This window comes from Onthophagus taurus, chromosome 2 (assembly GCF_036711975.1).
Source record: "Onthophagus taurus isolate NC chromosome 2, IU_Otau_3.0, whole genome shotgun sequence".
NCBI lineage: Eukaryota > Metazoa > Arthropoda > Insecta > Coleoptera > Scarabaeidae > Onthophagus > Onthophagus taurus.
The window spans coordinates 27683935-27698551 of record NC_091967.1 but is presented as its reverse complement, the minus strand read 5'-3'; the positions used below and the strand labels follow the sequence as shown (position 1 = coordinate 27698551).

The 14617-nt window shown below is 32.3% G+C and overlaps 1 protein-coding gene across 1 annotated transcript in view; it reads right to left on the bottom strand.

Annotated features, from left to right (window-relative positions):
* LOC111429383 (uncharacterized) overlaps positions 1–14617 on the bottom strand; it is a 72037-nt gene that overhangs the window by 24215 nt on the left and 33205 nt on the right. The window contains exon 6 of the mRNA XM_023065280.2: positions 8733–8938. Within this exon, the coding sequence (XP_022921048.1) occupies positions 8733–8938 (206 nt within the window). The remainder of the gene's footprint in view (positions 1–8732; positions 8939–14617) is intronic.

Sequence of the window (14617 nt, the reverse complement as noted above, 5' to 3'; positions counted from 1 at the left end):
AAAAATTTTTGGTTAAAGGACACACACAAATGGAGTGTGATAGCGTTCATGCCAACATTGAAAGGAAACAGAAAAATCTTTTTACCTAGCGACTACTTAAGAGTTTGTGAAGAAAGCAGAACATCTACTGAAAAATATGAAGCAAAACTAGTGAATCACAAGTTTTTCAGAAACTTCAAGAAAAATCTCGTTTATTCTTCAATAAGACCCGAAAGGAAACCAGGAGACCCAACCGTTACAAATCCACGAGCTTTGAAATACTCGTAAACAATTTTTTTTAAACTAAATTTTGATAGTGAGTATGAAGAGTTACCACAAAGAAAAAGAAAAACTATTTCTTCCACTAACAATGAATATAAACAACTTTATAATCAAAGAATAAAAATAAAAAAAAACCAAATATGAGCACCTTCAACAATTGAAATCTGAGTTTATACCTGAGGACTGTTGGTCATTTTATGACAATTTAACTTTTGAATGAGTTTTTTGTGTTTTATGAATTAATTTTGTATACAATTCGATGGTATTTTTCCAAAAGGGCGAACGCGCCAAATTTACGATTTTGACTTTTATGTACCAGATTATATATGTATACGAATTCTACGGTCATTTTGGCAAAAGGCCGAACATATTAGGATCACAATAAGGAATTAGTAGCAAAAAAAACTAAATTTACTCTGGGCGAACGTGCTGTAGACGTTTATCCAAAAGGACGAATATTCAGTACTCCTAAATGGCAAAAGGGCGAACGTGTATTGTTTTTGTATTAGAATTATAACTTCACTTATTTCATTTTATTTTAAGTAGCGTTATTTTAGCGAAGTTAGTGGTTACTGCCAAATAAGCTTAAATATGTCGAATAGAACTAAACGAATATTAAATTTAGCACTTGATAATGATAAACAGAGAACTGTTTGTAGCTTTATGTAATTTTTAGTGATTTTCATTACATTTAATGAATACTTGAAGTCCTGCATTACTTACTAGTTTGCTCTTACAAGAACGTACCAAACAGTTTTTCGTAATTTTCTCAAAACATCAAAATGGCGCGTTCGCCCTTTTGGAAAAACACCATCGAATTTATTACCGGTGTTACATTTTTTTAATACACACTTACTTCAAGTTTTTGAATGTCGAAAAGGATTTTTAATTAAACGTTTTGTATGTAACACGACTTTTTATGATGTTGTCTTCTTAATTTGTAAAATAAACATCGATCGTGTAACGTAAATCACAAAAAAAATGTTTTTTGTGATTTCCCAAAAGTTATCATTTTGGACTTACGTGTTATTGATTTGAGACCATCGACATGTTCCCCTCAATGTGTTGGACTTCGCTAAGGAGATCAGAAAAATTGTTGCTATCGGCTTAAATAACGGCTACACTATTCAACAAACGCAGGATATTTACAATAAGACACACTCTTCACACATTAATAAAATTATTTTTCCCAATTACAGACAGAGACCTAAATTTATTAACATTACCTTTCATACCATCCGCTCAATTTAAGATGAAACTTAACCTACAAAAATTTGACAACTCCCCGGCCTTTATTTCAAATAACAAATTAAGTTCTTACTTAATTAATTAACAACAAACATAAATTTAACGAAGAAGAGCTGGGCGGTGTTTATAAGATAAACTGCGAAAATTGCGATAAATTTTACATAGGCCAAACACGGAGAAACCTAAAAACCCACCTTAAGGAATATAAAATTAAAAATACATCGGCAGTTTTCAAACATTTAAACGAATTCAAACACAACACAAATCTAAACAACGTCACTCTTCTAAAAAACTTAAAGAAATCCAAGGAACTGGACTTCTATGAAGAGTTCTACATATCTAAACAGTTGAATGATAAAAAAGATCTAATAATGAATTATGTAACTATTATATTAACTATATTATAAATTTATGTAACTATTAGAATCTACGTTAAAGGATCTCCCGTCCTGCTTCCACATGACTGCTGCCTCTCTCGACCTGTAATTTGCGCTTGCGCCACTCTAAGACATGATTTTGTATACCGAACACCAGATCATTTCCTCTCAATCCTCTTTTATTACGGACTATGGACACTGTTATGTTATTGTTTTATATATACAAACAATACATATTTTATGATTGAAGTTGTTTATTACGTTTCTCTTACATTTTACATGAGGCTGTTATAACGGTTTTCTGTCGAATCCCGCCTGCCAGAAACCCCCTGGCCTTTACAAATATGTTCTGGCAATCTATGCAACTTACATCACAACAGACACCTGGTTTTGTACTCAAGCACTTACTTCTGGAAAAATTCTATTAATTGTAAGTTTTTTGAAACAATTAAATTATGTTCTAACATCTACAACATATTTTTAGTTTAATAAAGAATTTAGCCATAATCGCTTGAAATTGAAGATGGCGTTGGAAAAAGTTTATTGGTAGCATGACTCTAGTATTCATCAAACCATTTCATTTGATACATCGCTTATGAAAATCGGTATGTAAATGACAGAGTTACAGCTTGGCTTGGGACGTTTTTTATCTGACACCCTGTATATACTTTTTTCTCTTTGTTCTATATGGGATACAATAAAGTCATATTATTATTATTATATAGTTTCTCAGACTGTTTTACATAAATTTGGTATACCTACCAATCTTCTCTAAAGTTCTCCGTTTCCGAGAACTACTGTTTAAGAGAATATTGCAAAATTTAACTATGCTCAGTAAACATTAGTTGGCGGTGAAAAAGTTTTTATTTACAATTGGACTAAGATAAATTGGGTTAAATTTTAAAATTATTACGATTTAATCCAACTTATCTTAATCCAATTGTTAATAATAACGAAGATACAGATTGCTAAAGTTAATACTTTATTTTTGTTTTTCTTTAATAATTTCCACTGTCAATTGCCATTAAGCTAGTATTAATGCCAATTACAGTGTTAGTCTAGTGTTTGACCAAATAAAATCATTTTCAACGCCAACTAATGTTTACTGACTATAGTTAAATTTTGCAAAGTGCGCATAAACAGTGATTATCTTGGAAACGGAGAACTTTAGAGAAAATTGGTAGGTATACCAAATTTATGTCAAAATGTCTGAGAAACTGTTACAAGTTATGTGAGTTGTAAAAATGTTAACGATGAAAAAGATATGACTAAGGAAGTTTTTTAAGGTAGGCAAGCGCCATCTGAAAGATAAATCAAAACTAATATCAAATTATTATTTATCGTCTTAAAAACTGATAATGTACCAATTTTCATGTTCATAATATAAGAGAACACGAAATTATTAAAGGAGAACGAAAATAAAGTATTAACTTTACTTACTTTCTATATCTTCGTTATTATTAACAATTGGACTAACATAAATTGGGTTAAATCGTAATAATTTACTGTAAGGAATTCACTGTTGATATGTGTTCCATTAGTAAGGGACCAGCCTGTATACAGTACGCGTTATAAACAACCTCCCGCCCCCACTAATCTGAAAACAGTTCGAGATATCGTCATGAACCGAAACACGTTGATTTTTATTATTTATTGACTCAAATAGTTTTACATAAAATATTGTTTACGATTTTTAGCTTTTCCGGGAAATGGGTTCACGAAACACAACCGGGAGTCCTGGCCGGGCTTGTAATGTCTGTCTAGACAGTACAGAACAAAACGAATCTACAATATACAGGTGTCTCCGAAATGCGTGTACAACAGAAGACCACAGATTCCTTGGCTCAAAGTAGGTCGCTTTAAGTTAATATCTATATCCAAAGTTGCTTCGTTTCGCCGCTAGAGGACTCGAAAACGCGTAAATCAATTGAAACCATTTTTCAGAAGTGAGTTCCTAAGGTCAATTAACGTCTTTTTTTGGTTTTTATTAGTTTTTTTTTAAACTGTGGAGAAAGGAATTTCTTTCTGAATTCTTTTCGGAATTTAGTATAATCAATATTAATATTAATGAAACTAAATATTGCACTTAAACGGTAATATTTATTGTATATAAATTAGATTTCTATCGGTTTCGACTGTGTGACAGTCATCTTCAGGAAATCGACGTCATCGAATATAAACTTAAACAGGAGCTCATCGAAACGAAATTTGAAAGTTCCTTCACAATAAACTATTATAATGTTTAAGTGCAATATTTAGTTTCATTAATTCACACGACGATAAGAAAAATACACAACTCCAATATTAATATTGGTTAAATGCGAAAATTGTGGAGAAAAATTACTTTAAAGTTTAATTACTCTAAATTTGTTTTACATGATAAAAATAACAGTAACCATGAGTAACTATGGTATCCAATTATTGTAAACAATTTCCTAAGTGTCAAAAATTGATTTAGTAAGTAGTTGATCTCGTTAATGCAACATATCCTGATCGCCTTTGGTTAATGAGGTTAATGAGTATGGTAAGCTCAGCTGGGACCAAATATAAAAATCATGGGCATCTATGAAGTCTGGCCGACCGAATATTTCAGGGGATGTTCAACAAAACGTAGTGGGTCGAACCTGGACATTAGTAAATCAATGAATCACAAAATTTTAAAAACCGCAAAATATCATCCCTATAATATAAACCCCATCCACGGGCAATGACTCGTTGTTGCAAGAATTTTACAAATTTGGACAAGTATATAGACAATATCCGCAAATATGTGTCTGCAAATCTTAAATGGAGAGAGATTGTTTCAAACGACATGACTCCTTCCATAATTGGAAGGAGTTGTGTCAAATAATTGGTTACCATAGTTACTCATGGCTACTGCTATTTTTATCATGTCCAGCAAATTTGAAGTAATTATACTTTAAAGTAATTTTTCTTATGTAATATTAATATTGACTAAATTAAATTCAGAAAGAATTCTCTTTCTTATTCTGTAATAAAAGGGGATGGTTATTTGAAAAAAAAATATCGATGACGTCATAACTTGTTTAAAAATGGCGGAAAAATTTTTAAATCTACATCACAAAATTGCAAAAAAAAATCTTTAGACCCGTGTCAGGCATCTTTCCATAAACCGTTTATAATGATTTTATCACCTATATCCGCTACTTTACGGACGAACTGTATATTTATATTTATTACTTTTTTATTGCAAATCAATCTAGAAGTGTTCTCCCGAACAATTTTTATTGTGGGACAAGGCCGCTTTTATTTCCAAGCTCCTCAATTAATAACCGAGTAAAAATGAATTTTCGAAAAATAAACACACTTTACAAATGCACTTCGAAAAAATAATTGGGGAATGGAAACCCTATCAATAAAAAATAAATAAGAATTAATTAGTAAATAGAAAAGATCGATGAAGAACTCGGTATTAATTCCAGGAGATGTCAAATTAATTAAAACAATCGTAGAGTGGAAAGCGAAACATGACCGAGCTGTGAGGTCTACAGCTCGGTCATGTTCTATCACGAAGCGAAGTTAATAAATAATAAAAATTACGTTCCAGAATAGCACTTTAAATTTAATATAACCAAACCTTAAAGACGTTCATTTTATAGCCTACAATTTTTTTTTTTATTTTTAACTTCACGCTGTTTTTGGGAAAATAATTTTAATTCCATTTTCAACAAACACAAATACAAATTAAAATGACCCTGCCGCTTAAAATTTGGTGTAACCTAAACTCAAACGTTTCGTTTTACCCTCAAAAAAATTCAATTCATATCTTAATTCCTAACTATTTTGGAAAAAACAATCGTTTCTTTTCATATAATATAAATTGTTATACACGAAAACTTAAAATTTGATTCAATCTAACCCTAAACATTCTATAACCTCATAAAGTTTCATTTCTTAATTTCTAATCGTTTTGGAGGTATTTTTCTTTAATGCCGTTTTTAAAAATTTAACCAAGTTTTTAAAAATGTTTATTAACATTTATAAATTCTAATATAACTCTAAAATGCTTTACGTATTAACACATATAGAGTGTTAGTGAACGACGTGCAGATATTTTAGGGGGCGGTAGACATGTGGTCAACTACGTGGTTTACTTGTAAATTTATGGCTATTTTCCCAAGGTATCTTAAAAACGGTGGCAGATACGAGAATAACGCGTCAGATGAAAAAGTTGAAGAAAAGCATAGGAAATTTAAATACGATATCAAAATTTATACAGAGTGTTCAAACAAAAACTTGTGGATGGTAGAAGAATCAGGAACACGAAAAAATGGGACAACCCTGGTAGTGTGGCTGACAATTTTGTCATTTTATTCAAAAAAACACCGGAGAAAAACCTGTCTGTAGTTCACAAATATATCCCAGTAACCGAACAGCTCTCATACAACAGACTGGAATCAAATGTATTAAAGTCAGAGTATCTGTTTTTCTCTTTATTCAGTTCAAGCCATAATAAATGCCAATTTAAGGTTTTTTTTTAATTCCTCTATTATTGCAATATAAAATTTAAGAAAGTTGAGTGCAGATCACTTCAATGAATTTATTAGTCTTCTTTTTAATCCAACGCAATCCAACTATCGCCCATTAAATCAATTTCTAAATATTTCGTGGAAATCGCACTTTTAATGGTTTTCGTTATTTTATTAACTCTAATGCTTTATTTATACAGGGTGTCTCAGCGAGACCGGTCATTAGACGTTTCTGAGGTTCTGGCGAAAATAAAAATTTGAGAATTCAGAGTTAAGTATTACCAATTACCATCTCTTCGACTAAAATATTTTCAGATTTTTTGCACTTCCGGTTATACCGGAAGTCGCCACCTACTTTATTTTTTTAAATGGAACACCCTGTATATTTTTACATATTTGGATTTGTCTGCTTTCAAGGTTTATAAATAACTTTACTTTTTGCAATTTGATTCGGCCGTTCTTGAGTTATTCGAATTTTTCTAGAAAAATCTGCTCCAGCAGACATTTGTTCAAAAAATCAGAGAACACTCGATTTTTGGGATATCAATTTAGGATTCAGAACATGCTTAAGCAACATGATGAAGTATGTTTTGGTGCCGAGAACGGCTGTAGAACGTTTGGTCACTTTACTATGGCACGTTAGCTTTTCAAAATTTGGAAGTACCATAACTTCATATTTTTAAATGGCACCCCCATATTTTATTACTTAGTCGTCTTCGGTGTCTCATTCTACATCTTTTATATCCCATATGTCCCATACCTAACATTAATAGTTTGGGAGATAATTAGGGTTTTTTGAAAAATACACACATATCATATGGATATTTAGTGTGCCATAAAAAACACGCCTTCTCAATGAGTTCTTGTCAAAGACTCACTTGATGCATGTGAGCTAATAATTATCTGTTAGGTCCCTTAATATTAGTACTGAAAAGAGTTAAAATCGATAACAATAACGAAAGTAATATTTACACAAATCAAGAAATTCAAAATTTATTTTTATGTATGAAAAGCCCGACAAAGTTCGTAGTATGATTCCCAGATCTTCTTTGAGAGCTCGAATTGAGGCGTTGGGACCTCTTCCGTTGCATTATCTACTACATTTTTTGGTCAGTTTAACACGTAATTAATTCGTCCAAAATGCAAAAAATTTGCTTCTATTCTTCTAAATTTATCATTTGTTATCGGAGGTAAATGTGGATAATTTTCATTAAACATTCAGCAAGTTCTACTAAGAACTTTGTCGCACTTTTCGTGCACAAAAAATAGATTATGGATTTCTTCATTTGTATAAACATTATTTACGTTATTAATATCCATTTTAACTGGTTTTAGACTCACAAGCATCAAACAACAGAAATCAGACTTTGACGTTTGTCAATAAGTCATTAAACATTTGTTTTCCATGGCACAATAGGTTAATATCGATATGATATGTGAGCATTTGTCAAAAACCCCTAATTATTTCTCAAACTATTAATGTTAGGCATAGGACATATGGAGTATAAAAGATGTAAAATGAGACGCCGAAAACGACTAAGTAATAAAATATGGGGGGTGCCATTTAAAAAAATGAAGTTATGGTGCTTCCAAATTTCGAAAAGTTAATGTGTCATAGTAAAGTGACCAAACGATCTAGACAGCCGTTCTCGGCACCAAAACATATTGTTGAACATCATGTTGTTTAAGCATGTTTTGAATGCTGAATTGATATCTCAAAAATCGAGTGTTCTATTATTTTTTGAACAAATGTCCGCTGGAGCAGATTTTTCTAGAAAAATTCGAATAACTCGAGAACGGCCAAATCAAATTGCAAAAAGTAATGTTATTTATAAACCTTCAAAACAGGCAAATCTAAATATGTAAAAATATACATGGTATTCCATTCAAAAAAATAAAGTAGGCGGCGACTTCCGATATAACCGGAAGTGCTAGAAATCTGAAAATATTTTAGACGAAGAGAACGTAATTGATAATACTTAAGTCTGAGTTCTCAAATTTTTATTTTGGCCAGAACCCCAGAAACATCTAATGACCGGTCTCGCTGAGACACTCTGTATGTAGTTATGGTAAATTAATAGTAATAGCATTGTCTAATCAGTAGAATAAATTGCTTATTAAGACAACATTTAAGTAACCAAAAATCTCTTTTAATAAAGGTAAAATTGACGTAAAAATCTAATATAGATGAAAGATGATCCTTAAAGTCATTTATCTTATTAACCTTTCTTTTTGCAACTTACAGTTATCTTTATAAAAATTCATAAGATTTCAACGGGTTTCAAGTTTAACAGACCTTAACAGTGTAATTGACCGTATCAAAAAAGATTTAATTAAAAAGAACTAGAAAACTTACTCGGAACAGTTTCTAAAATGTTTCTCGGCAAATTGAAGTAACGAAAATCTGCCAGTAGATGGCGGTGGAGGTGTTACATCTCTTTTCTTTGATCCGACTTTAGTTTCTTGTACTAAAGAATCTTCTGCTAAAATTGTTATTGACTCCAATCTTTCAGATGGTGGCGAAGGTTGGGTTTTTATTGGCGGAGAAAACTTTGATTGTAACTGAAACATGAGAAAATATACTCCATAATACAACAAGCAAGAACAAAATTAAGATTATTAACTAATCAAAGATAGCTAATATGAAAGTAATTTCCTCACTTGCAACATGTTACTTGATTAAATTATATCTCCCGGTCCGTTAAATTCGAACAACAAAGCTTATAACGATAATAATGTTAACGGTTTTAACAGTTTTATTAACCAGATGTTGTTTTAGAAAGCTTTTAACCTCAAATTCATAGAGATAAATTAAAATTATTTAGTTTATTATCAATCTTTTATTAAGTAAAATCAAAATAAACAAGTTCAATATTTGCTGTTTGAGAAGTCACCGTGCTTTGAAATGTTACCTCGTTTTGACCGACTTTGTCTATCTGTTCGTTATTATTAGCATCTTTGGAATCTATTTTATCATTGCTATCGACGCTTTTAGCATTTTTGTCCTTTAAATTTTCAAAACGTGCTAAGATGTCTCTAACAGACACTTTTGGCTCATTTATTTCTTCTGGGATCGTTTCCATTCGGCCCTTATCGGTTTTCTCATCACCTTTTTTTACTTTCGTTTCAACTTCGTTGATTTTCAGCCGATTTTGATCATTATTTAATACAAATTGCTCAGATTGAACAGTTTTTGACACTAGTGTAACTAAATTTTCGTGAATACTAAGATTTTTTGGAACGTATTCACGTTTCATATAGTCACATAGCTTCTTTTTCTGTACAAATGGTTTTGAATCCTCAAAATCAGATTCTTCTGGATCCGATGAAGAACTTTCGCTAGATTTCGAATCGGAATTCGCTAAAGAATCTAAGGAGGTCGCTTTAAAACGTATTTCCCCGTGCGTTTTGAACTTTTCTTCTTCTTCTTTGAAGCTTTTATAAGAATCCGAAAGTCTATGAACGGTTTTATTCATTTCAAAACACTTTAGAAAATCCGGCCACTAGTATATTATATCTTTTTAGTTTTTAAAGTTCTACCAGTACTTGTGATTAAATGAGATGTTTAACGGTCGACATCGCGGCAATTACTGAGTAAAAACGGAACAAGTTGGCCGACTTTTTGCTGTTTTGAAGTGAGAGAAGATTGAAAGAGATGGAAAAAGATTCTCGCAAGCTCAAGAGAGAGAGGAAGAGAGAGTGAGAGCGTGAAACAGAGAATGATTCGGAGTGAAAATATTGGGTTTATTGAATCAAATAAACAATTTTCTTTTAAAACGGTTGGAATTTATTGTGCAGAAATAAAATCGAAGACAAGAAATCATTTACGTAGTAGTAACATTTAATAGTTTGAGTAGTTTCGTGTAAAGTATGTATAAGTAACACTGTACAGGGTGGGCCAAATTGGACACTTTTAAAGGGAAACTCCTACTTCTATAAGAGATGGAGGAAAAATGACATCAGAAAATGTCTGAAGTTCGATTTTTATAAGAAACTTAATGGCGAAAACCGCATATCGATATCTTGTACGATTTCAGAGATACAGGCTGTTTTTGAAAAAAGTGCATTTTCGAAAAGTCGTCATAACTTTTTTCTTATTGACAAATCTTAATTTCTGTGAAAATATTTCCAAAGCAACTTTTTATCTAGATTTCGATGGAGTAAGTTACCTTTCCCTCAAAGCAATATTTTAGTAGTTATTGACATAAAAATGATTTTTTTAAATGGAACAGATCCTATATATTTTCGCAAATTCGACGAGTGCATAAAATTTCCTTTCTAAAAATATAGCACACTTGATATTTCGATCAAGTCTTCTTTGAAATATACAACTTTAAAACTTAAATGTGCAGTTTTTGAAAAAGTAGGCCTCGGAAATAAAAGAAAAACGAAATTATATTTATAAGTAGTATTAAGATAGTTGGATACAATCAATTAAAACAAATTCATAAACAAGAAGCGGATTAAATTAATAAAACTTATTATAAAACAAAAATAAATATACAGGGTGTCTCAGCGAGACCGGTCATTAGACGTTTCTGGGGTTCTGGCGAAAACAAAAATTTGAGAATTCAGACTTAAGTATTATCAATTACGATCTCTTCGACTAAAATATTTTCAGATTTCTTGCACTTCCGGTTATACTGGAAGTCGCCACCTACTTTATTTTTGTAAATGTATATCCTGTATATTTTTACATATTTGGATTTGTCTGTTTTCAAGGTTTATAAATAACTTTACTTTTTGCAATTTGATTCAGCCGTTCTCCAGTTATTCTGCTCCAGCGGACTTTTGTTCAAAAAATCATTGAACACTCGATTTTTGAGGTATCAATTTAGGATTCAGAACATGCTTAAACGACATGATGGAGTATGTTTTGGTGCCGAGAACGGCTGTCTAGATCGTTTGGTCACTTTACTATGACACGTTAACTTTTCGAAATTTGGAAGCACCATAACTTCATTCTTTTAAATGGCATCCCCCATATTTTATTACTTAGTCGTATTCGGCGTCTCATTTTACATCTTTTATACTCCATATGTCCTATGCCTAACATTAATAGTTTGAGAAATAATTAGGGTTTTTTGAAAAATGCTCACATATTATATCGATATTAACCTAGTGTGCCATCGAAAACAAATGTTTAATGACTTATTGACAAACGTCAAAGTCTGATATACGTTGTATGATGCTTGTAAGTCTAAAACCAGTTAAAATGAATATTAATAACGTAAATAATGTTTATACAAATGAAGAAATCCATAATTTATTTTTTGTGAACGAAAAGTGCGACAAAGTTCTTAGTAGAACTTGTAGAATGTTTAATGAAAATTATCCACATTTACCTCCGATGACAAAAGGTAAATTTAGAAGAATAGAAGCAAATTTTTTGCATTTTGGACGAATTAATCACGTGTTAAACTGACCAAAAATGTAGTAGATAATGCAACGGAAGAGGTGAATGCCTTGGATTATTTCGAGCACAGTCCCAACACCTCAATTCGAGCAGCCAAAGAAGTTCTGGGAATCATACTACGAACTTTGTCGCGCTTTTCATGCATAAAAAATAAATTAAGAATTTCTTGATTTGTGTAAATATTACTTTCGTTATTGTTATCGATTTTAACTCTTTTCAGTACTAATATTAAGGGACATAACAGATAGTTATTAACTCACATGCATCAAGTGACGTAAACAAGTGAGTCTTTGACAAGAACTCATTGAGAAGACTTGTTTTTCATGGCACACTAGGCTAAATATCCATATGATATGTGTGCATTTTTCAAAAAACCCTAATTATTTCTCAAACTATTAATGTTAGGTATGGGACATATGGGATATAAAAGATGTAGAATGAGACACCGAAGACGACTAAGTAATAAAATATGGGGGGTGCCATTTAAAAAAATGAAGGTACTTACTTTATGGTACTTCCAAATTTTGAAAAATTAACGTGCCATAGTAAAGTGACCAAACGTTCTAGAGAGTCATTCTCGGCACCAAAACATACTCTATCATGTTGCTAAAGCATGTTCTGAATCCTAAATTGATATCCCAAAAATCGAGTGTTCTCTGATTTTTTGAACAAATGTCTTCTCGAGCAGATTTTTCTAGAAAAATTCGAATAACTCGAGAACGGTCGAATCAAATTGCAAAAAGTAAAGTTATATATAAACCTTGAAACAGACAAATCCAAATATGTAAAAATATACAGGGTGTTCCATTTAAAAAAATAAAGTAGGTGGCGACTTCCGGTATAACCGGAAGTGCAAGAAATTTGAAAATATTTTAGTCGAAGAGATCGCAATTGATAATACTTAAGTCTGAATTCTCAAATTTTTAGTTTCGCCAGAACCCCAGAAACGTCTAATGACTGGTCTCGCTGAGACACCCTGTATAGCAACAAATAACAACAAAAGTAAATCCCATTTCTATAGAGAATGACCCCAAAATGGTTTGTGTTATACACAGTTGACATCTTTTTTTAGCCCTTTTTGCCAAGTTCATAAGCTCAATGGACCTAAGTATTGCAAAAGCGTTCACAACTGCGGGTTCTAATTGCTATTTATTGGTTGTTTATAGATAACATCTTTCAATCTTCCCCAAAGGAAAAAAACCATAGGTGTTAGGTCCGGTGACCAAGCCGCCCAACGAATAGAACCTTGATTACCTAACAAACAATCACCAAAAGCTGCGGTCAATAAATTGTTGACAATAGCAGCATTGTGAGGTGGTGCGCCATCATGTTGAAAAAATACATTTCGCAGGTGAGCTAGAGGTAAATCGTCAACAACAGGTTCGATTTGTTCCCTAAATATATTCAAATATTTTTTGTGCACCAGCACTACTCACATACGCTTCATCTGTCCAAATACAATTTAAAGAAAAATTGCGTTCTTCGTCACATTTTCCCAAGAACCATTGGCAAAAATTCATGCGCCGTTCAAAATCTCCTAGTCTGAAGTAATTTGAGACTTTGCTAGTTCTGTATGGCTTAAATCTGAATTTTTTCAAAAGCTTTGGTTCTTCGAATTCCCGTGGTTACACTAAATTGCCGCGTTGATATCTGTGGATTATTTCCCATTGCCCCTAAAACTACTACTTCTTCTAATTCTCAGTCTTCATTCGGTGTATAAGTTTTTGATCTTTTCTTTTCGAATTGACCGCTAGTTTGTAGATTATATCATAATCGGACAAGACAAGACGAGACTTTCATTGGTCTCGTCTCGAATCTCTTGCATGAGGTCTTGCGTCTCGTACGAGAGTCTCGCAGGTAAGTATTTCTGCAAATAATATCTGCAATATTTCTGTAAATATTTTCGTATCTACACGCTAGAATACCAGTAATGATATGTTGAAAGTACCTCTTGAAGGTAGACTTGGTGCATTGTGTCAAAATGTTGTTGATTTAAAACCATATGCTCTTGAGAGCAAAGAAGGGATACTGCTAGAAGAAGTGCATAAATTACTAGTCAACTTTCAAATACTTTCCAAGAAACTCTGAGGAGAGAAGTACGTCAAATACTATTGAGAACAAAATATTTGCATGGGACCGAAAGGCAGATCGAAAGGCTGTCGAAGAGCAGTTTATTGTTAGTTTTCAGGCTGCGAGAGACAAAATATTGAAACATTATCGTAAAACTAATTAGATTTATGCTGCAGTTTTAATTCTCGATTCGCGGCATAAGATAGAAGTTTTTGATATGACAAGATGGAGGCAAGAATTAAAAGAGACAGAAATTCAAGAATTTCAGAAATTTGAAGATGTATACAAAGCCTATTTCCATCAATCAGAAGGCCAACGTTCGACAGTAACGGCATTGGAGGAACGAGAAGATTCTAGAGCGGAAAAGGTTTTGACGTTTTGTATGCAGTAAATCCTACGCCTTCCGAAGGAGAACGGATGCAGGAGCTGAGGGAACCGACAGGCTGAGGGTTGTAATTCTCTCTTCTGACTCTTACATTATAGCAAGTATTTAAGTATTCGTTATTGCATTGAAACAATAAGATTATGCATGACGAGATTTCCATACTTTTATGAGACTCTCGTATGAGAAACGAGATGAGACGAGAGTGGAAGTTGCGAGACGAGATTTGATACAAGACTTATTAGTTCATTGGCGAGACGAGACTTTATGAAAATCTCGTCTCGTTGCAGCCTCTGCATGCTTCCCAGATTGTATAAAACAAACTATCATGTCCCATTTTTCATAATTTTTATATCACATTATTTTTAAAGTT